Consider the following 23,904-nt stretch of genomic DNA (forward strand, 5'->3'; position numbering starts at 1 on the left):
ATGCATACGATGACCCAGTAAAAAGAGGCATTCAATTGGTATTTTAACTATTAACTGCAGCCCTTTGGATCATAAGAGAAAATATTATGTTAACCAAATACAGATATCTACAGCATATTGAAATCAGCATACAGTTTGTGCTCTGAGTACAAGAAATGTGTCAAAACATCGATTATGTGACATGAAAGTTCACAGACAGACTTCTTTTGAATCCTCTCTTCAAATAATCAAGTCTGAACACCATGTAAGTATCAAATTTATTCTCAAATACGCAAACAAAGGTGGCGATATGAAATCAAACAATGTGACACTCTCAATGTCATTCTTTTTGAAATGTCAAATCTTCATTTAGCACCTTAATAGTTCGGTTATACATGATTTATATAGGCACTCATACAAAAAAATGAAATGGGTGAATAATGCGAGTCAGTAACATAAAAATAAGCATGAGGAGCTGGGGCGTTTGGGTCACAGTTACTTAAAGATACACAGTAAATGTTATCAGAAAGTACCGCGTTCAGCGTCTTGTCACCTATTAGTACCGTTAAGGCTCTACAGTCCCACACCTCAGAGAGAACTCCTCACAGCAAGAGTTATTTGACGACTAGGCCTAGACAGTGATTACTAAACACAAGTTCACCTGACATTTTTGGACCTATTTTCTTTTCACATTACAGCTTGTAGTGTTGCATTTACATAGGAGTAGAGTAGATATATACAGAGAAGATCATTGTCAAACAATGCTGGAACAAGATGAGTTAATTTATGTACCTGGAGTGTGAAAAATGCAAAGAGTAAGGCACTCGGTATACTCCTACGCTGCCGGTCGATTCTGGCCTGATGATCCAGATGTGTATACAGGATTGGATCCTTTTCAAGTACACAATGTACCTGGCACCCTCTAGTGTTAAACTGTGGTCTGTGCACTTCCTGCATGGTCAGCTCTGACACAAGTAGCTGCTTTGGGAAGATAGTTCCCCCTCCTAAAATATTAGATTTCTGTTTAGAGGATGTGCTGAGCAGCTCTGATGTGGGCACTCAAAATACTTGAGAGTTTGTTATTTTGAGAAAAACAGACAAGCTCACTACTGAGATAAGAGCTAGTCTGGCAATACAATGAACAAATAACCGTTAGGTAGTGGATTTGAATGAGAGGCACTAGACTTCGTAGACAGATAGCCCGACCATGTCTCACATAAATTGTCTTCTAATTTTGTGATATTTTTCTTTGTCAATGTTAAACCCTGTTCTCACCAAATATGCAACAAGTGCCCTCAACCCAATAGGCCCTTGTGAGCTCACAAAGCTACCACCAGATCCTCATCAAGACAAGTGGGAACCGTACACTAACTTCACATGAATGGTCACTAATAGGAGAGCTACATGACATCCACAAAGAACTCGCTAGGATTTCCCATGGCCAGGTGGAACGACTGGCGGGATGCAGTCAGCTCTGGGGGTACGGAGCCGAGGTCCCGAGTGGGTGGTGCACCGGGAGGCCCCCCTGGAGTGGAGGAAGGTGGTGGGGGTAGAGCTGGATGCATGGGGCCTGTGGGCATCTGCTGCGCGTGAGGGAGAACGTGAGCGGTTGCCATGTTGGGATGTGGGTGCTGTGGGACCATCATAACCATCATGGGGTTGTAAGGCAGGATGCCCGGAGGGTAGGGAGACATGTGGGGCGGCTGGGGCATGCGGTGATGATGTGAGCGCTGGGAGGAGGCGTGGCTGTGCTCGCTGGGGGCGGACGAGCCGTGGCCGCGTCTCAGACTGCTGCGGGTGGAGTACTCTGATTCGCTGCCGCTGCCGGAGCGCGAGTCAGCCCCTCCGCCTTCTCCACCCCCGCCAGAGGGGGATTTCTCCCCTCCACCCACGGTGCTGCCGGGACCTTTGGTGCTGCGACGTCGCTCACCCTCGCTTCTCGTCGATCCGCTGCTTCGACTCCCTGAGGGCAGAATGATGACACGTGAATAAGTAGTTACTTTAGCTGGGGTCGAAGACAGAAGTAAACAAAGACAGAATGAAAGAAAGACGGACAGGAGGATAAAACACACCTTCGCTGTGCTGGCTGCCCGTGCTGCCGGGGGCGTAGCTGTAGCTGGTGAGCTCGTGGTATGGAGGTGGCTGGCTGGAGAAGGCATGTGCGGGGTAAGGCTGATAGGGGAAGGTGTGCATCATGGGCCACGGGGAGGCCCCAGGGAGAGGCAGCGGGGCCAAGGTGTCCTGGTCTGAGGCCCCGCTGGAGCCGTCATTGTCATTCAGGGACAGGTTAGCCATGTCTGGGGGCAGAAGAGGAGTAGGAGTGAATGACTGAATTGTTTGGATGAGATCTTAACAAATTACTGATACAAAATGTTCCACTGATACAAAATGTACAACAGACTTGGTACACACAAGCATTTGTTTGTTGTTTGTTCTGCTACAAATGCTTTGTATTAGTGTGGCGATGGCTAGACATTAAAGAAATCCTTCCATAACTAAAAAAGTCACGTGTTTGACTCCTAAAACCAATCAGCGTGTCCACAGAAGGCATGTGTGCAAATGTGATTAAGCATAACACTCATGCAGCCTTATCCAAGTCAGTCTTCGATGTCAACGTTTTCTGGTCACTCACAATTCTCGCAGTCGCTTAGATCTCCGAACACGTAGTAACACTGCTCAGAGAAGGTGATCTTGTTGACGGTGTGTCGGATGAAGCCGGCCTTCAGCAGGTTGCTGGCGTACTTTCTGGCTTCGCGGCGGTCCTGGAATCCCTCAATGTGATGGAAGAGCCACTCCACAACGTCCGAGCCTGGTGGTGGATGCATGACATGTAAGATGAGAAATGGTTGTGACAAAGATGGCTTGTGTACATAATTAAATAAAGTAAATGTAAACTAATACTACTGTCAACTCACTGACTTGCAAAGTTTCAATATACACTTAATATATAGCAACTGTCTTTTTTTGTTTATTATTTTAATGTCCAGAAAATCAAAGAAGAAGAAAAGCAACATTGAATGATTATTGTGACAAACAAAAACACCATGTGTCGCAGTTGTCCTGATGGACTATAGCGCCGCTACACTCTCATTCATGGGCTCTCATTACGCTCCACTTGAGAGGGGCCAAGTCACATGTGACAACTAGTTACAGATGATCTATTATATGATCTATTGTCTTAGATCTTGATATTGTGACATGGCATGAGTGTTGTCTTTTCCTGGCAGCATTTGTTTTTAGGCCAAACAGGTAATACTGGGTACTACATGTCCATTTTGGTCCAGTCAGTTCCAGTTGGCTTAGTCTCAGATTGGTTATCTTTATTTTTGAGGTATTATTATTATTATTATTATTATTATTATTATTATTATTATTATTATTATTATTATTATTATTATTATTATTATTGACAGGTAAAGCAACTAAATGGAGACTGACTATATCTAAAACCTGGGATACAGAGTGATGATTATCCTATTATAATCAGAACTTAGCATGATCTGCTCCCTTTCTTTCTGCCTTCAAATAAAAAAAAAAATGAAGGATAATAATGTAAAATGAATACAATTTAAAATAATCAAGGACTATAATTTAGAGTACAGTAACTCATTCATCCCTTCCTTTGGTGCTGCTGATATTCTTCACAATCATGACTGCAAACAGAATGTGACCAATATTCCACATTCCAGACATCATAACGCAAATCAGATTTATGTGTAAAAATCCAGGATCACAAAAAAAAAATTTGGAACACCACTCAATGATGAAAGCTGAACTTGAAGTAGCTCAAACTTCATCGTACATACACAGTGAGTGGGTGTTTAATGCAGCGTTCCCACAACATTTAAGTACTTTAATTATGTTGTGACAATAAAGAGTGTGAGTGAAGTCTCTGCAGAATATATTTAGAGGAATTTAGTAGCCTTTTTGTTTTAACACACTACAAACTGTAGGCACAAAAATAGCTGTTTATGTGAATTAACACTTCCCTCTGACATTTAAAAAAAAAAAAAGTTACTTACTGCAGGGGATCATTTTGTATAATTTTGTTCTGGCCTGTTGTATTTTTACTACATGGACTTGAATTGAAATCATAAACAACATTTTCATTTCAAAAAGCACAAAAAAACTTGTAGTTTCCAGTAATTACTCCTTGTGATTCAGCTGCAGGTGATTCCAATTTAACACATGTTTCCAGTCAACACAGGCACTCAAGTCTGTACTTTGGGGATTTTTTTCCCTCCCACAAGTCACACGGTTTTAATTCTGAGAACATAATGCTTCCCCTGTAAAGCCCTCTGAGACACACAGAGTTCATGAAAGTAATGTACTCTTTTTTTTATTTTTTTTCTGTTTTTGTCTCCACTTTATAGTCTTACCGAGGAAAGCGTTGGGGATGGTGATTTTGAGCCACATGCGGTCCCTGACCTCCAGACCCGACTCTGGAGAGGCCATGGCCTTGGCAACTGATGCCATGTCAGAGTGGAGCGATAAGTTGAAGTCATCGAAACCTAGAGGGAGACAGAAGAGCATTTAAGGAGAGCTGAAGAGGAAGTTTAGACACATAGGGCTAAATGGATTAATGGTGAAATCTGAACTCTGTCCGATCTAGAGGGAAAGGAGTGGGGAAGAGATCAAAGGCAGGAAAGTAGCAGACATCATTTATCACATCACATTAGGATGGCGACAAAGGCAGAAAGACACATGTGAAAGATGATTCTAGAGCCAGGAGAATGATGGACGGAGACTGTAACAAGACAATAATGACTCTCATTCAGGCATTAAATATCTGACTGACAAAGAAACTAGGCATGATTTAAAAGCTTGAGGAGGCTCTCACGTTCGGTCTCGGTGACGGAGGAAGAGGAAGTGATGGTGCTGAGGGAGGAGCTGCCTGGGAAGGGAGGGTAGGCCCCGGTCATAGCCACAGAGTGGCTCACCCACGCTGCTGGGTCGATGGGTCGGATCGGTTCATCTGCACATGTGGAGTGAAGATTAAGAAACTGTTAATAACCCAATCATCAGCATGGGAATAATCAGAACGGCTGGCGGTCGAGAACTTACTGCGGGGCAGAGTGAAGTAGCCCTGAGGAGAAGGGTCCCAGCACTTAGCCACTGTGAGGATGATGGGCCTGGAAAAACAAATAATAATAATACATTACCATAATTGTTGTTGATCACTTGTGTGCAGACAAAACTTGATAGAAAATTATTTGAATGAGAAAACAGCAACTCACCCTGGCTTGTGTACAATCTCCCTAAGTACCCGCACCGCATCATCGTTACTCATGTTCTCAAAGTTGATGTCGTTCACCTGGGAAGGCAATGGCAGAAACAATAATTTTGTTTTAATCACTGAGGCTTGTTGGAGCTTTTCAATGCTCAAGATTTGCTTGAATTTATATGTCTACCAAACCAATCTATTCATGATTAAGTTGTCAATCCTCCTCACCTGCAGCAGCATGTCACCAGGTTCAATGCGTCCATCTGCAGCCACGGCTCCCCCCTTCATGATAGAGCCGATGTAGATGCCTCCATCTCCTCTTTCGTTGCTCTGGCCCACAATGCTGATGCCCAAGAAATTGTATTTCTCTGTGTTGTTGAGAAGAATAGCATTAACACCACAAAAACACCATTTAAATCTCTTGCAAGACACACTGAGGCTTAAAGACAAGGAAACATCAGGAGTTTACGGACCCATGTTGAGAGTGACGGTGATGATGTTCAAGGACATTGTGGAGTCTGTCACACTGCTGAAGGAGGACGCCTGGAGTCGAAAACCACAGATTTAACATGAGATGCGCTAACAAGGTCACACTCTCAGAACAAGCTCACAATTGGACAAAATTGGAAGGCTGAGAAAATATCTCAACAGTATGTACCCTCTCCAAACGTGGAGGGCGCTGTTTCCGACGTCGACGGTGGCGTTTAAGAAGCCTAGAAGCTGTGCTCTGTTCTGTTGCACTGCTGAACCTATAAGTGAGAGAGTCAATAAAATGTTAAAAGTCAGAAGAGGAACATTCTGTCAACAAAACTTTAATGGGGTTGCTACCAACAAATAAAGGGGAAGCTATAATCCTATTTTCCACTTTTGTTAATCTCTGATAGTTCATAATTCATCCTCTACATTTTAAGGAGATACAAAAATCAGAGTGCAGCATTCAGGACGAATTAAAATATCAGTTGCAATCCCTCCACCCAAAGACTTTCTGTCTTTTGCCAGTCTCTTACCTGCTCATGGTGTCGTCGTCCTCAGAGTCGCAGAAGCTGGTGGTTTCCAGCTCGCTGCTCATCACGGTGCTGGAGCTCTCGTAACCTGCCAGGTGGCGCTCCAGACGACTCTGGCCATTCATACGAGGACCTGCGACAGAGGATATTCTCCATGAATTTTCATGTTTGCTCAAGTCCATGTTTTCCTTTTTTCACTATAGACTGCTCACATTCCTCACTTCAACATTCTTTGATAATATCACTATCTGTCAATGTTTGGATGTTGGCCGGGGGCCAAATCTAGATGACACATCATCATATACGAGCATGTTTCCATCTGCTTTTTCTCACCGTGTTGCTCCATGCCCTCTCTGTGTCGAGGTCTCTCTCGCCTGAAGGAAACTACAGACTCTGTTTCAGTCTGGTCGTCCAATGTCTCCACGCTGCCTGTTGCATTGGGACTGTAATGGAAGGAGCACAGTAAGAATCAGAGCACGGCCGAATTTCAATATTTTACCGTTTTAATCTGATAATTTTTGCCAGCTAATGCTTTCCATTTTTAAACTTTGCAGTATTCAGCCCAACTCAACCCTGCTTTCCCTCTCACAAGCTTTACACAGCCTTGTTTCACAAATACAGAAATACTTCACAAGACAAGCAACCAGACTTTAATGTGCAATCCTAGAGTAGTTTCCCTTAAAAGGAACAAAATCATTTTACTCTATTTATTTTACTTTCAACATATGTAAAACTCTTGAGGCTTTTAAAGGCTGTCATGTCATTTAGTATTACCAAAAACTTCTATCTCAATCAAATGCCCAAGTGAGCCTTTATGGTGTTCAGACCTCAGAACCACACACACACCAATGAATATTCTGATTACAAAGGTATACAGTGAACGTCTTGTGGTTCATGATGAAAGCAAGATTCTTCATCAGGCAGCCACAGCAACCGTACAATTTGAATTACATTTAATTTTCCAGCATGACTAATGGTGTTGATTCAGCTCCAAATACCGCATGGAAAGCGTGGTTCATTGTCCAAACAGCTGCAAACCGCACCCTGAGTGAAGTTAGAAAGAAATAGTGTAATTTGAAATTGGACTCAAAGACCATCGAGCCACCTTCCTGCAGCCGAAAATCAATCAGAGCGCCGCAGCTGTAATGGGAAGACTTACTGACGGACGTGACCTCCGTTTGACCCCTAAACCAAACTCACAGAGCTGCAGACACTTCTTAAGGAGCCAAGAACGATGGTGAGAAGCTATTAAAATGATAGTTTGTTTTGGACACCACAGGCCCAATTCAGATTACAGTAACGATTTCCTCACAATTAACTGCAGCAGCATGGATGCTAAAGGATGAATCTTTGCTGTTTTGTGGTTTCACACTATTTTAAAAAGGGATCAAATGATTTTGTAGGTTTGTCAGTGCAAACTTTCCCTTTCACATTGCACAGAAAATTATTACTTAACTCTGCAGTTAAGACTATAAAAGGTGTCTACAAGCAGGTGAAAACATAGTTGAGCAATAGGCAGCTAAAGGAGTTGGCAAAAAGCTAAACAGCCAATCAGTCAACTTTTGAATCAACATTGTCAATATTGGAATTAAAATCATCTGGTTGTCTCAAAGCACAAATAGATGCTGATGTAGGTCTAAGTCAGCTTGATGTGTTAACAGGCAACTGTTTGCTAATGCCAAGTTCACACTACTGGACTGTAGCCTTTATGTTCCACCAGGGTTTGTTACTGACTTTTATCAATCCTCTCTACAAACTGTGTACTGTTTAAAGAGAGAGTTTGCCATTCCTCGCAGATGTGTGAAAGAAAACATTTTCTTTTATACAAATCAGCCCCGAACAGTTTGGATTTCTTGGTTCTTCTGTTGGTTCTTCTCCTCCTGCTGATGCTGCTGGGGGAAGATCTTGTAATGTGCGAGCCCCTGTCACCAAGTGGTCATGAAGGGTGCAAACCAGTCTTATACTGTGAACAGGTCAATGATGCGACGACTTTGAAAGTCATGTAATGTGACCAATACATGACACGTTCACTGTATGAACTTAACAGGGGATAATAATTAAGTTCATGTTAATGTTCACAGCACCCAAGAAAATGGATTACTGTAGGTTTGGATATTTAAAAACCAGCCAAAGCCCAACTGAACCACAGATAAAGTCAGGTTAATTACATCCCAATAGAAAAACGCAATAAATAGTGAAGTGAATGCCAAAAAACATACTTAGACTATGAGTAAGCACTCTTTAAAAAGGTCTTTGTGTATGTTTAATGTACTGAAAGCTTCTCTAAGAACTAGTCATGCTAAAAACAAGGGCGGCTCCAGCTAAGATCGGGTTCAAGTGAGCTGTAGTATTCTTTTTATTCTTGTCGTCACCCGATACTGGGAGTGTGTGCCATATTCAGGAAAAAAAGGTAGATTATCTACACTACAGCCGTGGGAGAAGCCCTGCAGTTGAAAAGTGAAATGTGCAGTTTTTGAGAAGGTTATTGGCCTCATGATGCCCCCTCTTTAGGTGAATATATACTACTGTAAATCAAAGGAGAAGTTGTGCTGTGCTTACTGGAAGGAGGGCGGCCTGGAGTCCCCGATGCCCCCGGTCCTCTCTGCAGGTGGCGGCGGGAGGGGCGGAGGAGGGGGCGAAGGTTGGGTCGGCGTTTCCACAGGGGGGACCACTGCCACTGGAGGCTCTGCTGCTGGAGTGTCTGAGGATACCAACTGAGAGAATGAAAAAAAAAAAACAGATTAAGAGAGAGAAACAAAGAGGCAGCAAAAAAAATTATGCAGAGTGGAGAGAAATTGGCACCGAACAAGAGAAGAGGGAGAAGAGAGGGTGAGAAAACGAGAGGAACGAAAGGGGAGGAGGAGAATCGGGTAAGATGTCAATTACTTTGACACACAAACACTGTAGTCTTTTCAGATGGAAGTCTCAAGGGCATACTGAAACACTATCCTACACTTAACCCGTCTCTCTTCATTATACAACGAAAAATGCCCACACACACAGAGGTAACACACATCGACAATTAGGATGAATGCCATACAGCATCCAATTACGTGAACCCTTGGAACATACACAGGATGGGAATAAGATGTACTTATTGGGCGTCGAAGGCTCACATATGAGAATAAAAATGGTCTTATTATTCAACGCCTGCTAATTTCAGCACCAGGAGGCAATATGGCGATGGGACGAGAGTTTTGGTTTACATAAAAAATTGTTTGGATGGAACATCAGCATAGTGGAGACAGAATCAAGCATTTCCCCAGTAGATGAAGAATTTTCCAGGCTTTTATGATTTTGACCAAACAAGCGTGACAACCTTTGCATTCCCCGTCAAAACAATACAGGCAAATGGAGTCCGTCAGCCCTGTTCAGACCGACGTTCGCCCTCTTTCCTGAGTCACTCCCTCCCCTCTAATGGCTATGAAACACTCTTCTGGGATCCCTCCATCCGTCCTGGCCTGCAGATCACATATCAGTCCCTCTGGTCCCTGAGCTTTGTTCCCCCTCTTTTAATGCCTCTCCTCGTTCTTATGCACTTAACAGATGCTGCGGCCTCAAACCTGCTTATCTGGGCCCGGGCCCCATGTTTTGTCTCTATTCAAATGTAACCTGCAGGGTGGGGTGCGACAACTGCCCCCCCCCCCCAGAAATGGAAAGTATGAAAACTGTACCTGGCAGCTCGCTGTACTGTAACCGCTAACAAGCTCTGCTGCTTGCAGATCAAAAGCTGGAGTGTCGATTAACACAATGAAAGAAACATCTGCCTTCCTCATGCTTTGGTCAGAAAAATGAAAAGCTCTTTTTGTGCCACAGGTTGCATCATCCATCACAAAATACAAATCATTAAAACATGCTGCTTTCTTAGATTATGTCATTTATCTGCAGACTTGTGAGACAGGGTGACTTTCAAACTGCGTACACAGCATAACTGCCCATGCAATCTACTGTAGTCTTCCAAGACTTGATTTTTCGCATATCAAGTGTGAAAAGTCAAGACTGATAAGAACACTGTCAAGATTCTTCTTTTTGTTTGGTTACACTGCTTCTTTAATGAAACTTTAGTGTCTAAAATTAACATTTTCACACACCAACCAAGTTGACTGGTAGATGAAAAGATCTACCAGATGTTTTTAGAAATTAATGGGATAATCTTTTGATTTCTGCATCTAATTATCAAAAAATCTGTAGTGTAAGAACATGGAAGTTAAGACAAAAAACAACAATACAGTCTCCGGTTTTAAACAACGCTTGTGGCCATTCAAGCAATAACTGCCAAGTTTGTGAGGTGTACTTAAATGCACCATGAAGTCCCTATTATCCATTGCCCAGACGCTTTGCTGTATAAAGTGCTATAGAAATGGAGTCCCTGTTCTTTTCTGTGTCGGACAGCCCACGAACAACACTAAAATGTTGGTGGAGACTCTCTCGGCAAAGGTTTTCATTACATGAATGTTTTGGTGTAAGCCCACAAGTGTGGCAAGTGGCCATGCAATATTTACTTGCCAAACAGAAAATCCTACACACATTTAGCATCACTTTTGACTGTAACTGACTGAAGCACAAAAATGCAATATAAATAAATGTAAAAATGATAAATGTGTGGATGTAATTTGAGATTTAAAGAACAAGACTAGCCTCACTGAAATCTTGAAGTATGTGGTAGATTTAAAGGATGCAAAGTTGAACAGTTTAATAGTCTAGCTAAACTACCAGTACATGTTATTGGTCATAGTGACTCAGACTGTGGTTAAAGCGCTGAGAAGATTTTTTCTCACAGATCTTGTGAGTCTGTTTCCTTCTGTTTAACCTGGCTGGACAGTTAGCGTGCTTTAGTTTCACCACTCAATCCAGGAGATTTTTTTTCCCAACACACCAAAGCTTCAAGTCTATGATGTGTCAGTGTGATCTACAATTATGCAAAGAAAAACAACTCCAATATTGCATTTAATTACTTTATTTTACTGCTAATCCTTAGACGAGATGATTAGTCTGGGGGAGGTCTGGGGGAAAAGGAAAGTGGTTTCTGAGAACAGCCTCTGGCTGATGATTTTTTTGGCTGACTTTTGAGATAAAAGTTTAGTCTGAACATTTCACAGAAGCGTCAGTGGGAAATATTGAAATAGGTCAATCGTGGATTTAGAGGACAGATCACCAGTCACTCACACTCACACTCCCACTCCGAACTGACAGATTTACTATCTCTTACCCATGACACCACTCTGCCGTTGAAACATGGCAACTTGGCACTGTCGTCGGAAATCTCTTCCTTCACCACCCTGAAAAACAGAGAGACAAAGTGAGCTTCAGGAGGTATAAATTGTCCTGCCTTCATAACAATATGGTGTGGTATGTGGATGGTATAGCAGAGTACAGGGCTGAGAGCTGAACACGACACCAAGGTTTTACTCTAGTCATAAAGAACAAAGTTAAACTGAGGGGGGATTAAATAGTTTACATTGCTTACACATTATACTAAATATATTAGGCCATTTCAACAACCTGGCTGAACTAAATCAGACGCTTGGCTTCATTTCCGAATGCTCCTAAAATATGTTTTGACAAGCTGTTTGCCATATCCCTTTAACATGTGTTACCATGTGTTCGATGGATCAGTCTGTGGCAAGCACGACTGACTGAAGTGGCTCCAGCTGAACAAGACTTCGGCTTGTATCATATCAACACAACAGCTGTAAATTCCCCTCAGATTTAACACTGATTTCACCAGAAAGTCACGATTAAGTGAGATTTAAAAGCTAGTTGTCAAATAATATGTAACTCATTTGATTTAAGACTTTGCATGGCCTCACTGGAGACTTCAATATAGACTATTGTTTATAAGTCTGCTACAATACTCACTGGGGCAGCAGTAGCTGTTGCTAAAAAGGTAGAGTGAGTCAACCAGTGATCACAAAGTCGCTGGTTTGATTCCCTGGCTGTGTGTGGAAGTATCCTTGAGCAGGATACTGAACCCCAAGTTGCTCCTGATTAGCAGGTTGGTGCCTTGCATGGCGGACTCTGCCATCATTGTATGAACGAGTGAATGCGACACGTTTTGCAAAGCACTTTGAGCAGTCAGTAGACTGGAAAAGCACTATAGAAATGCAGTCCATCTACCATTAAATACCCATCTGGAAGATTTAAATAACAACTGTAGATTCTCTGACACGCCTCATTTTTCACAAGCTGCATCATACACATGGGGTCATGATTCAACTATTTAAAAATGAGAATCTACTATCTGGATGTTCTGTGAAATGAGAACGCCGGCATTGCCGACCTCTGTGTCTGTACTCAGAGTCCCTCCTACCAGTGTGAATATAGTAAAGGCCCTGACACAACAAGCGGCATCGAAGGCCGACTGTTGTGTTGCCTAACATCGCTTGTGTCTTCGCCAAAAAGCCTACAAGCTTGCACATGCTGCCGACATACAAACCGTAGTTAAGAGCTAAGCAGCATTTTTTCTGACATCGCTCTCGCTAATATAGCCACTTCTAATCAAGAATATGTCTGATAACAAGGTGCAAATGGCACTGGCGAAGAGGTGGAGGAGAAAAAGAAGGAGAAACCACGCTAAATAAAAAGCCACAGATGCTCACCGATGGCCGTACCATATCCGTTAAGTGAATAACACTGGGATGGGAACTGAAACATATTGTATCAGATCCATCCCGAATCTACACTGAAGTGCAATGATCTACTAAAGGAAGGCGGGCTGAAGTGAGCAAAGCCCAGATGATTTTATCAGTTTTATTTTAGTTGATACCAATCCATTACAATATCTAACTGAATCCACAGAATAGACAAAATCCTCTTTCAGGGTATATGTCATCTTAAATCACCATCATGTTATACACCGTAGTTCATATATCACTATGTCGCCCACATCTACTGGTGGCTTTTTAACATTTGGGACAATGTTTCCCATAATACGTTATATTTTTTTGCTTGACTTCAATTTCCCTGCGTGGGATTCATGTAATTCATATCATGTTAGTTCGCCTTTGCATGCTGTAACTGGTTTAACCGACTGTTACAAGCAACCATTCAATCATTCAGCTTCAATTTTCAGCATCTTTTCAGCACTGATAAATGAAATTAAATCACTGGGATTACAGTCTGGTTGTATAATGTCATTACTAAAATACCATCCGAGCCATGAAGCTGTGAATTAGCACGGTACATGTCTAAGAAAAGAACAGCTAACCTTATTTTGCTTATTCCCGCAAGTGACAGACACTATGGAATATCTTATGTCACAGTGGTAAGCTGAAGCACACACACACACAACCAGACACACAGTTTTGTACTGGTTTTGTGCCTTGTTGCAAATTACACAACAAGGTCAACTTAATATGCATGTAAATCCAATAAACACACCAACAATATCCTCTCAGTTAACAGCCGCAGCAAGAGCCCACGTCCACATGGCAAAAGCTCCTGACAGGCAACACATCCGCCTGCCTACTTCCCTCCTCCGTACTCTTCCTCCATGTTTGTCAGAAAGGCAAACATTCGGCCTCAGCTGTGTGATCCCCCCCCCCAGCAGCCTCCCACTATGTTGTTATTACAGTAGTTCACCAGGACAGGGGCTGGGTACAAGTGCTACACAGAGGACACTTGACTGCTCCGACCCCTCCAGAAAAGTTTTCTTTTTCCAGCTTCATCTGCCAGTGTGCCTCTTCTTATGTGTGTCAGACTCGGTCAGGCTCCACTGGGCTTTCGTAAGCAGCTGCTGAGAGCTGGTTTTGTGGCTGAGTGTTAGCATACGGCCAGATTGTTGTGGGCACTGCTGGGGAACTGTTGCAGGAAGACTTACGCTTCTGACAGCCGTGTTTGTGGCTTCTGAATGTTAGCTAACAAATGACCTTTTCCTCCATCTGATTGATTTAATTTTGCGAGAAAAACTGCAACTGAACGGCAGATGAACAGATGCGACATTCTTCTCCAGAGAGTGTAATTGTCTTCATTCCCCGGCCCTCCAAACAAACAAGTGACGACAGACAAGAGCTATTTCACACACACTCTAAAATGCCTCGAATAATGCACAAGCAGCCCTGAATATGCTGCGTCCTGTTGGATTTAACACGACCTGAAGTTTTTCACCCCCACTTCCTTTTTTCCCCATCCCTTGCTGCTATTAAATTCCTCAACCCCGACACAGCATCTCCTTTCTAACAATTAATCTAACTTATACAGCTCCCTGATCCCCTTACCAGCAGATGCACACAGACGAATATCTAATAACTCTGAGCCAACACCACCCGACTCTTTCTCCCCTTTCCTCTCCCCGTGGAAACCCCAGACACCCAGCACATGGCCCCCGTCCAGGGCCCAGGTTTCCAGCACCGGCCCTGGCCTGCCCTGCTCCACGGATCTCCCCCACTGCCACACACACAGCTCTGGCCGACAGCTGGCCTCGTACCAGGGCAAATGAAAACACACACTATTACACACACACTCCTCTCCTGGGTTGGAGAGAGGGGGAAACAACATCCCCGCTATGATTGGACAGCTGACTCGGAGCTATGTTTGAAATTTTTCATGTGAACTCAGTTGGAGATATTCAAATGTGATATTTTGATGGCAGTCTGCACAATTGAAGTTAAGAACTGAGTATTTTTTTTCTGTCACACTCTCTTTGAAAGACTCCCTATGTTCTGCTGAGTGAGTTTGGAGTGGGTGGCTCTTCTGAGATGAGGACTTTTAGCCTTTGGAAAAACATTGCGTGCTCGCTTACAAACGAGGGTCTACAAGCCATCAAATCCCGTCCAACTGAACAGGGATAAGCTCTTGAGGTTGGTGTCTTAAGACTAGTCAAGATAAATTAAGTAATGGGCCATTCCAGTATAAAAAGACAGGCTTTACAGATATGACTGTGCCCATAAAAGTGCAGATAATGGATTTTTAACAGTTATTAGGTACACACACGTGGTTGACAGTTAATCAGCTACAAATAGCTAAAACTAATCGAATACAAGAGTCCTTCGATAAGTCCTCCCTTTGTGAAGGTTATAATGTTGAGTTTTTGTTGACGCTGCTTTAGAGGTTTTCATTCAGCTGAAGGATCATTCTTGAGGAAGTAGTTTGTGATGTACTGGGATTAACTAGACAGGCAATCTATTGTAAAAATGTTGGAGTATAAACAACTTGTCCAGTAACCAATTAGTTAAACAAAAAAATTATCATCTGACTTTATTTGGAGAAAATTAATTCTTATTTGTTTGTTCTTTTTTTAAAAAAAAAAAAAGTCCCCGTTTCCAGCTTCTCACATTTGGCTTTGCTGCTTTTCTATGTTTTATATTATTAAGAAAATAATATATTTGGGTTTTGGACTGTTGGTTGGAAAAAGCGAGACTTCTGAAGGCGTCACTTTGGGTTTGGGGAAATGGACAACTTTCTGCATTTTTCAGACTGTTTTTTGTGGTTGAGACAAAACTTTTGAAACAGTAATATATTGTTTCACTTCCTCTTGCGATTGACACACTGGCGCCAAATATCAGTATCTTTATTAAAACTGCTGGCGCTCTAACCAGATTCCCCCGACAATTGGATTTCCTACTTGAAGCCACTACTTCACAACTCTTTGTTGTGTAAACTTAATTTACACAGACTGAAACTATTTTAGTGAGCCTAAGTTGTACCCTTTAAATATTTTAACTCTAGAACTGTTTTGCCATGTGGCAGTTAAGAGTTTGGCAATGCAGCACACGTGGACAAGTTGCAGTCAGTGTGTTTGTTTAAGATGCACTAACTACAACTCTATGCACAGTGTGTTATGTTCATGTCAAATCTGGTGAAAGTAACAGAACAATACTGTGGATAAATACTTAACTCTTACACTTTTGGGGGGTATTCTGTATTTTACAGGAGTACAGATTGTGATGTATAGATAGACGATTGCCTTACAACATACTGTCCATGTGGAAATGTATATACAATCTAACTAATTTACATAGGAATTCTAGTTAAAAGGTCACTGAATAATACTCAGTCTAGACTCCAGAGATGTCCTCTTCAGGACTAGAGATCGTATTCATTAGTACCCATTTAGTGTAGTTGTAAAATATTGAATAATAGAGTCTAGAAACTGTTAGAAATGTGGCCAGACACAACTTCCCAGAGCCAAAAGTGACATCATTACATTGCTTACATAGTCTCACCAAGAATCATTTATTGAAATGATATAAAATGGTAAACTGCAAGCAGCTCACCTAATTTGGAAAACTTTATTTGTACCTGACGAATAAATAAGATGATCAAAATGTCAATAGACACATTTTTGTGGATGTACTGACTGATTATTGGACTAATTATTTCACAAACCAACACCGGACGTTGAGTGTTTTTGACAAAATCTCTCCACAAGTCAGTTATTGATGTTGCTTCCATTAATATTCAAAGGATCTGCATCCGAGGCGACCGTCCAGCCTGCCAGCTCTGTCACAGCTAATGAAAAGCCATCTCATCCATTTCATTCTAGTGTTTTGAGTTGACACTGCAGCTCCCCTGGCACAGGCGGCGATGGTGCCATCCAAAGAGGGAAAAGAGGCAAATGGCCCGGCCTTAATACTCATCCAAGACTACAATGCATTTAACAGAAGCCCTGAGGGTCTCGCTGGGTGAATAAACCACAAACATGCATTCCTCTGCAGGAAAATGCACAGCGGCACCACCGAGAGAAAAAAAAAAAAAAGATTAATTGATAGAGGAGAGGAGACAGCTCTTTCTGGAGGAGTGGGTTGGGAGAAAAGGGGAGAGGAAGCCAAGGGGGAATGAAAGGATGGCTGGCAGGCCAAAGTGTTAAAGAGGGGAGACAAAACCCTGGCTTCAGTCCCGAAAGAAAGAAAAGGCGAGGATTTCACAAGATGATGGACTGAAGGAGGGAGGGAGGGATGAGGATTAGGGTAAAGAAAAGCAGCAGGGACATGGGAATGCCTCCCATTGTAATGATGATGTTTTCTGAGAAATGTCCCAGCCTACATACCCTTAGTATTTATAGAACCACTTGGATATTCATCACAGGTCATTATAACTTTGCACTTTCTCGTTTGGGATGTGTTGTTTGAATGACTGGCTTCATTTAAGTGCATTACACCAGTGCTAGAAACGTATTCCCTGTACAAATAAACGACAGCCGGTCACAAGATAGGATTGCATGACTTTCTGACACGCATACGTGCATGAATTTCATTAAATAGTGCTTTTAATAACTACCTTCTCATTTCTGGTGTTAACTTGTGCTAAGCTAATGCTCCTCCTCTTGGAAGATAATGGCACATTAGTGGATTTCTTTTTTTTTTCCTCCAACGTTTTGTCACACCACATTAATTACTTTGCAGTTTTTACTCTTACAACTTCGAGCAGCTGTAATCACCCCGCATTTTGCGTGCAAACCACAGATCTCCTTTCTGCTGAAGGAGGAGAAGAAGAAGAAGAAAAAAAAATCACAGCAGCTCACCCGAAGTCCTGGTCCATAGACTTGAAGAAGAATTTGTAGTTTGGCTTGTTCAAGACCTGTTTAAAATCCAGCAAAGTGATGTTTTCGGCAGCAATGGGTATCTTCACCAAATACGGCGTCTCCTCCTCGTCGATGTGATAAATTATTTTGGTTTCCGCCATGTCTACGGCTACTTGTAATTCTCCCCCTGCAAAGCTGGAAGTCAACCGCAAGAAACACACTATGAGGCGAGGTAGCGTTAACTTTGTTAGGTAGTTAAGCTAGCGGCGGAGCTAGCTAAGGTGGCTAACGAGACGGCAGAGGTGAAACGATGATGGCCACTGAGATTTTCAGTCCGAGCCAGAGGACGTAAAGCGCTTTAAACCCTGCTCAAAAGAAGCTCGCTCTCCGACTTTAGGCAACTAAAAAACTCGCCTTCCCCCCTGTTACCGAGGGGCGAAAAACGACGGACACGCCACATTCACACGACCTAACTACCACCAACTTTTCCCCCAACAAAAACATACAGGGGAGGGGGGTCTAAAAACTTTTCACCACTTTTTGCGAGCCAACGCGGCGTGTGACGTAAACACGTACCCCCTTCTTCTTCTTCTACTTTTTTTTTTACGTACGTACTCTCCCAACCACTTTCCGTCCCCCCCACTACATTTTCATTACAGCCTGTTACAGAAACCCAACTTTTATAAAGGTTTTCATTTAGGAAAATAGTTTTAAGTGTGTTTTATATGATGAAATAGATGTGGAAAAATTAGATCACCTTATGATACATACTAAAAAAAAACCCTACTTACTCAAATTTCTCTTAATATGTGCAATAGAACAGAGTAAAACAAAGTATACAAATTAAACAGACAAAACAGACAAATCTAGACAACAATACAAAATAGTGAGTAATAAAAACTGCAGCAGATTTTTTTGTTTACAGATATTTCACGCATGTTAATTCTTTTACCTGTATCTGTTAAATTCCATCTTATTTCTTTTATGTTCTATCTAAAAGAAAAAAAAAACATGTTAACAATGACAGAACAATGCATTATTTTACCTCTAATCAATACAGTTTAAAAAGCAGGGCAATTAAGGTGATTTAATTGTTCCATGTCAGAACGTATATGCATATGAAAATGTGCAGTGTTGCAGAGTAAAACTCTTGTTAAAAATCTGACATTAAAAGTAATAAAGTATAAAAATAAATTTACCAATGACTTTCAGACTTTTTCTAATTATAGGAATCAGTGTTTTGTTTGTTTGTTTGTTTGTTTGTTTGTTTGTTTGTTTTTTTTATCTGATTGCCTTTAAATAAATTAATTTCAAAAGTGCTACTTTGGTTCTGATGCTGAATGCAATCTGGAAAGTAACCTGTCACAAAAGTAAAATGTGAACACAAATGAAATGTTTTGCCTCTGGAGTGTAGTGGGGAATTCTACTACTATACTACTACCCAAATACCTTGAAATTATACTCAAATACGGTAATGGAGTAAATGTATAGTTACATTCCATCATGGAAAATGTGTTAGTCATGTCATGTTTTCATGTATGCGTGACAGGAATGCAGGAATGTGCGGTATTGTATGTTATCTAGCTCAACCAGATGTTTAAACTCTGGCACGGCATTGGACTTCTTTAAGAACTTTTGTAACTACAGCTGTCTGACAAATGCAATGAAGTATAAAGTACAGAATAGTAGACAGCTAACATTATTCACCCCTTTAATGCTGCACAGATGGATTACCAACCCGGCAACGTAAGCTCTATGTCTTTCTCAGTAAATTGCACAGTTGTACTCATACACATCTGATTAGCATCTCCAGTGTTAGCTCCATAATGAGCTGCAGCGGTTTGTCTGATTGTGAGCCACCTGAACTCATGAACTGGATTAAATCGATTAATCCATCACCATTAACAAGAACCAAAAGAATTCACACGGTCAATAAAGAAACAAACAAGGAAGCACATTAAGGAAACCTTGCAATCACCTTGGCATCATTATAGCAGTAAATGGCATCATTAAGGCCAATAAATTATCCAATCTGGCCTCCTGCATCCTCTCAGGCACTTACATCATCACAGCCTGCCAAGTTATCCAAGCGGGATGCCATTGTTTTAAAGGAGGACTCCCAGAGGTAATCGAATTCCTCATCTAGGAAATTAAATTCTTTATCGTGCAATCCGTCTATAAAAAATCCAGGAGACAGTGTAAATGTGTTGTGTAAACCGGCTTTATTCAATTTTACACAATGGCGGGAAAGTCAGAGACAACTTTATCAAACCTTGGATGAGAAAGTGCATGTAGTTTCTGAACCACTTTAATTCACTTTCAGTTCCTCCATTTCCAAATAAACCACTAGAGGGAACTCTCCATCCGTCTGTCACCGATGAAACAGCAACACATATGCAGTGAAAGATTGGGGACATTCGCAAAATATGATCTGGTCTGAATAAAAACCACACAAGTCAAAAATATCTCGATGAAAATATAACTGAAAAACATTTTTTTCAGGTTCATACTCTCTAAAATGTGTCAACCTACTTTCTACAGTGCTTTCCTGTGGCCTATATTATGACTTTAATATCTGCTACACAAAAGAAGAATGAAACATGCCTCTTATCAAAACTTCCTGTTCAAGAAATGTGGCCCAAACACCACCCCGACCACGCAGGTGATCACAAACACCACCCAGAAGATGACAGCCAGCAGCTGCACACAGACCAGCGTGTTCTTGCTCTGCTGTATGACCTCCCCTTCCCCAGCCAGGCCTGGGGCCGCGCCGTACAGCCTGTCCGGGTGCATCTGCTGCACCCGCAGGCTCACGGTGGGCAGGATGATGAAGCGGGTGTCCCTGCTGTCCCCCTCCAGGGAGAGCACCACCCTCTGGGTGACCGTGGCCAGGCGAGTCGGCCTGATCGTGGGCAGGCGGAAGGTCGCAGGGGGCAGCCTGGCCAGGATGCGGGAGTCGCAGGGTAGGGAGAGGGCATCACCGGCTTCCACGGCGGTGAGGTGGCGGCAGAGGGGGCAGGGGATGGCTGGAGGGCCGTGAGGGTCGGGGGGCTCGCAGGGGCAGAGCTGGATCCTCTGGAGGCACTCGGTACAAAAGACATGCAGGCACTCCAGCATCCGTGGGCATTTGTTGTACTGGTTGTACTCCTGGTAGCAGATGGGACACTCTACATCCACGGGCTCCCCAGGGATGGTGCAGGGGCCAGTTGCTGCTGCAGCCGGGTCCCCCGGACAGGGAGCTGGGACAACTTCCCCTGTCATGAGTGGATGGCTCGGGAGTTCAGTGATGTCAAGATGCAAATTGTGGATGAATATTTAACAGAAGACGGTAAAATCTGTGAAGAGATTAAAACAACTTCAAGTCTACTTCTTTCGACAGAGAGAACTCCAAAGACTTTTAAATGCCACGTTCTCATCTCCTGCTGCTTTGTTTCTTCTAAGTTTTACGAACAGATTCCAGACCCCGTGAGTCATAGCATTCGTCCACTTAACCACTCATCCACATCTAACTGCCCCCCCGCCCCCCCAACTACTCACAGTGACCCAGAGTCCATGGAGTGTGTGCAGGCGTGCACGCTCTGAGCATGTTCAGGAAGTTTGGAAATGGATAACAAGAAAAACAACAAAATTAAGCAACAGGGCTCTGAAATGATTCTTACTGCACATGAGTGTGCGCACGTCCATCTCACTCCACTCAGATTTCCATTTAAAGGGGCAGCTGAGTATTATTCAGCCTAGTATCAGTTGTATTTTTGTGGTTCTGGAGGAGCTGTATGTAGTATGAGACAATGTAGACGCCGTCGAGAAGTTTTAGAAGTGAGCTTGTGTTAGAAATTGGTGACATTTAACCAAAAACTCACTATTGAATCATGGGAAATCTAGTATCAGCTGTTTGATAGCTTCAAGGGTAACCACCATTCTTACACATTAAAGAGTTTGCAGGTGTTGGGGAGCATGATGAAAAAAGCAGTACAAAGCCTTTCGTGGCTCCAGAGGACGCAGAATGTGATCACTACGTGGCTCGGTTGCATCGTGGGTAATGTAGGCACCAGGTTTGGAATAGCAGTCCAGTGGTCTAGCACTACACTCTTATCACTGCTGGACTCATTAGGGACATGCATTCTTCTTCCTTTTCAAAACCTACATTACCCACAATGCAACTTACCCACTGAGTGACATCACTGGAGGTCATATATTAGATTAAATGCTGTTTCCACTGGAGAAGAGAAAAAAAAAGGGCGGGGGGGATTTATCGCCCGTTAACTGTTAACTGCCGCTAACTGCAGCTGGTTAGCTCAGTTAGCTGTGAAGCTAGTGGTCCAGACTGGGAGCTTGAGGACCTGGGGAATGTTAGGGCAGGGGTTAGCATGCTTAAACACAATACATATTTCATCATTGTCATCATTGTATCAAAAAGTACTACATTCTGAGGATACTTTGAATAATTTCTGAACATTTTCAGCTAAGATTATTGCATATTTCCCCTTTAAGAAACCAAATATGTCAGTGTCTTTCTTAACAATGTCTTCTTCCGTCCAGTTAAACTCTGTCACTTACAAAACAAAGCACTTGCTTTGGTTTGCTTTGCAAACACTCTTACGTCCCTGCTCATTGCCCCCATGGGACAACTACGAGCACACTCGCGGGGGGATTGTTGCTTAGCACATGGGGTCTCATTTGAATTGGTGCATGGCAACACACACTCAAACCCCTTTTCTTTCATAAATAAAATAGACTCCCACAAAAATCAGAACTAAAACTCAGGAGATAAATGGAATTTACACCAGCAAAAGGCATTTTTTGTTTTACCCCAAAATCACATGTAACAAGAAAGAAGAAGTTGTGGAATGGAAGCGCTGAACTGAAGCGCTGAATGGCTGCTCTGTACAATAAAACGAGCCCTCTTGTATCTATGTAGGCCACCAGGTTCGGGGAGATTACACCGAGAGAAACTGGCAGCCGTCCATCTTTACATAGGAAGCAGATAAGAGAGCCACTTACCCACAGCACACAGCTTTGATCAGAGCACACTTTGATGCCCACCTCCGACCCAGGTACTTCCCCTCGCGCAATTCATACTCATGTTGGCACGGCTCTCATCCTGGCAGAGCGTGTCCCCCTCCCCACCCGCCTCCTCAAGTCTCTATCTCGATATTCCTCAGCTCCAGTACGTGTCTGAGCTTGGCTTGCTGGCAACCACCTGATTTTTTTTTTTTTTTTTTTTAACTCGTCCTTGTCTCCTGCCCCATGAGGCATCTCTGCGGTTTGCTCAGCAGTAATTAAACCCCTGGTGATGTGAAGGTAACCAGGACACACAAGACAGAAAATGACAGATTGGAGTCTCTTGATCCCGACTTTACTCGACTCCACTCGCATATTATGTTATTACCCTTCCGCGCAGTCAGCATGTTGGAGGTTTTTTTAATAGCAAGGTGCGGATCGGGGTGTAATTATTAACATCCTCGGATTTTACATTGCAAGCAAGATGTACAGCATTTCCTCTGCAGAATGAAAATGATCACGTTTGCATTTTTGTTATACCAGTGGGCATCGGGTACAACAGCCTAGTAAAGTAAATACATTTCTGGGACGGAATAGCTGTGTATTTTCAGAGCAGGGGTGCTGTTCCTATGAAGTGCAAACAGCCGAATTACTGATAACTACAGTATCTGTTGCGCCCTGATCAAACATTTTCCTTCTAACCAGCTTGCCCCGTACTGACACGCTGGATGCCTTCTCACCCGTTCAGTGTTAGTCCGTCAAAGCATAGCTGATATTATCTCGGCCTATCACAGGTATATCAGTATCAGGAAAGACACGAAAACCTGTCTTTCAGAGATTATCATGCAGAAAAAAGATGCATAATTCAGAATTCTTAAATTGCTGTTGATGTTGATTGGCCTCTTTAGTGCGCTGTCATATCAGACAATAAAATGTATTAATCTCAGCCAAGAGGGTTACGTATTCACTGGAGTCTGTTTCTTTGTTTGTTGGTTTGTCACCCTGATTACACAAAAACTACCGAACAGACTTCCACGAAACTTAGTTAGAGGACGGGTCTCGGCCAAGAATAGAGCCCATTAACTTTTGGCATGGACAAAGGGACAAATCCAGGAATTCTGTCCCAACATTCCTTATTTCCTGCTACAAGTTTCAAGCAGTCGACAGCCTCCGATGTGATACCAACATATACTTGATGATGACTAGTGAAACCATAGGGCAGTATACATAGACAC

The 23,904-nt window shown here is 42.6% G+C and overlaps 2 protein-coding genes across 2 annotated transcripts; both read right to left on the bottom strand.

Annotated features, from left to right (window-relative positions):
* Positions 1–238: 238 nt before the first annotated feature.
* dvl2 (dishevelled segment polarity protein 2) lies at positions 239–17,829 on the bottom strand. Its single transcript, XM_037112879.1, has 15 exons — positions 17,669–17,829; positions 11,417–11,486; positions 8,767–8,921; positions 6,541–6,650; positions 6,211–6,340; positions 5,862–5,952; positions 5,677–5,746; positions 5,432–5,571; positions 5,217–5,293; positions 5,044–5,111; positions 4,820–4,954; positions 4,359–4,490; positions 2,612–2,788; positions 2,052–2,276; positions 239–1,942 (listed from the first exon to the last, which is right to left on the bottom strand). The coding sequence occupies exons 1-15, from the start codon at positions 17,827–17,829 to the stop codon at positions 1,380–1,382; spliced, it is 2,304 nt and encodes a 767-aa protein (XP_036968774.1). The 3' UTR covers positions 239–1,379.
* Positions 17,830–19,867: 2,038 nt separating this feature from the next.
* si:ch73-335l21.2 (RING finger domain-containing protein) lies at positions 19,868–23,798 on the bottom strand. The gene is made up of 2 exons (XM_037111070.1): positions 22,670–23,798; positions 19,868–21,003 (listed from the first exon to the last, which is right to left on the bottom strand). The coding sequence occupies exon 2, from the start codon at positions 20,927–20,929 to the stop codon at positions 20,279–20,281; it is 651 nt and encodes a 216-aa protein (XP_036966965.1). The 5' UTR covers positions 20,930–21,003; positions 22,670–23,798; the 3' UTR covers positions 19,868–20,278.
* Between the last annotated feature and the right edge of the window lie 106 nt (positions 23,799–23,904).

This window comes from Acanthopagrus latus, chromosome 10 (assembly GCF_904848185.1).
Source record: "Acanthopagrus latus isolate v.2019 chromosome 10, fAcaLat1.1, whole genome shotgun sequence".
Lineage (NCBI taxonomy): Eukaryota > Metazoa > Chordata > Actinopteri > Spariformes > Sparidae > Acanthopagrus > Acanthopagrus latus.

Bases quoted from the DNA above. Each gene is read 5' to 3' on its own strand.
- dvl2 (XM_037112879.1), bottom strand. From the start codon at position 17,829: ATGGCGGAAACCAAAATAATTTATCACATCGACGAGGAGGAGACGCCG. The intron at 5,953-6,210 runs GTAAGAGACTGG...TCTCACTTATAG, and splicing joins GACGACGACACCATGAGCAG to GTTCAGCAGTGCAACAGAAC. The intron at 4,955-5,043 runs GTAAGTTCTCGA...CCACATGTGCAG, and splicing joins CTACTTCACTCTGCCCCGCA to ATGAACCGATCCGACCCATC.
- si:ch73-335l21.2 (XM_037111070.1), bottom strand. From the start codon at position 20,929: ATGACAGGGGAAGTTGTCCCAGCTCCCTGTCCGGGGGACCCGGCTGCA.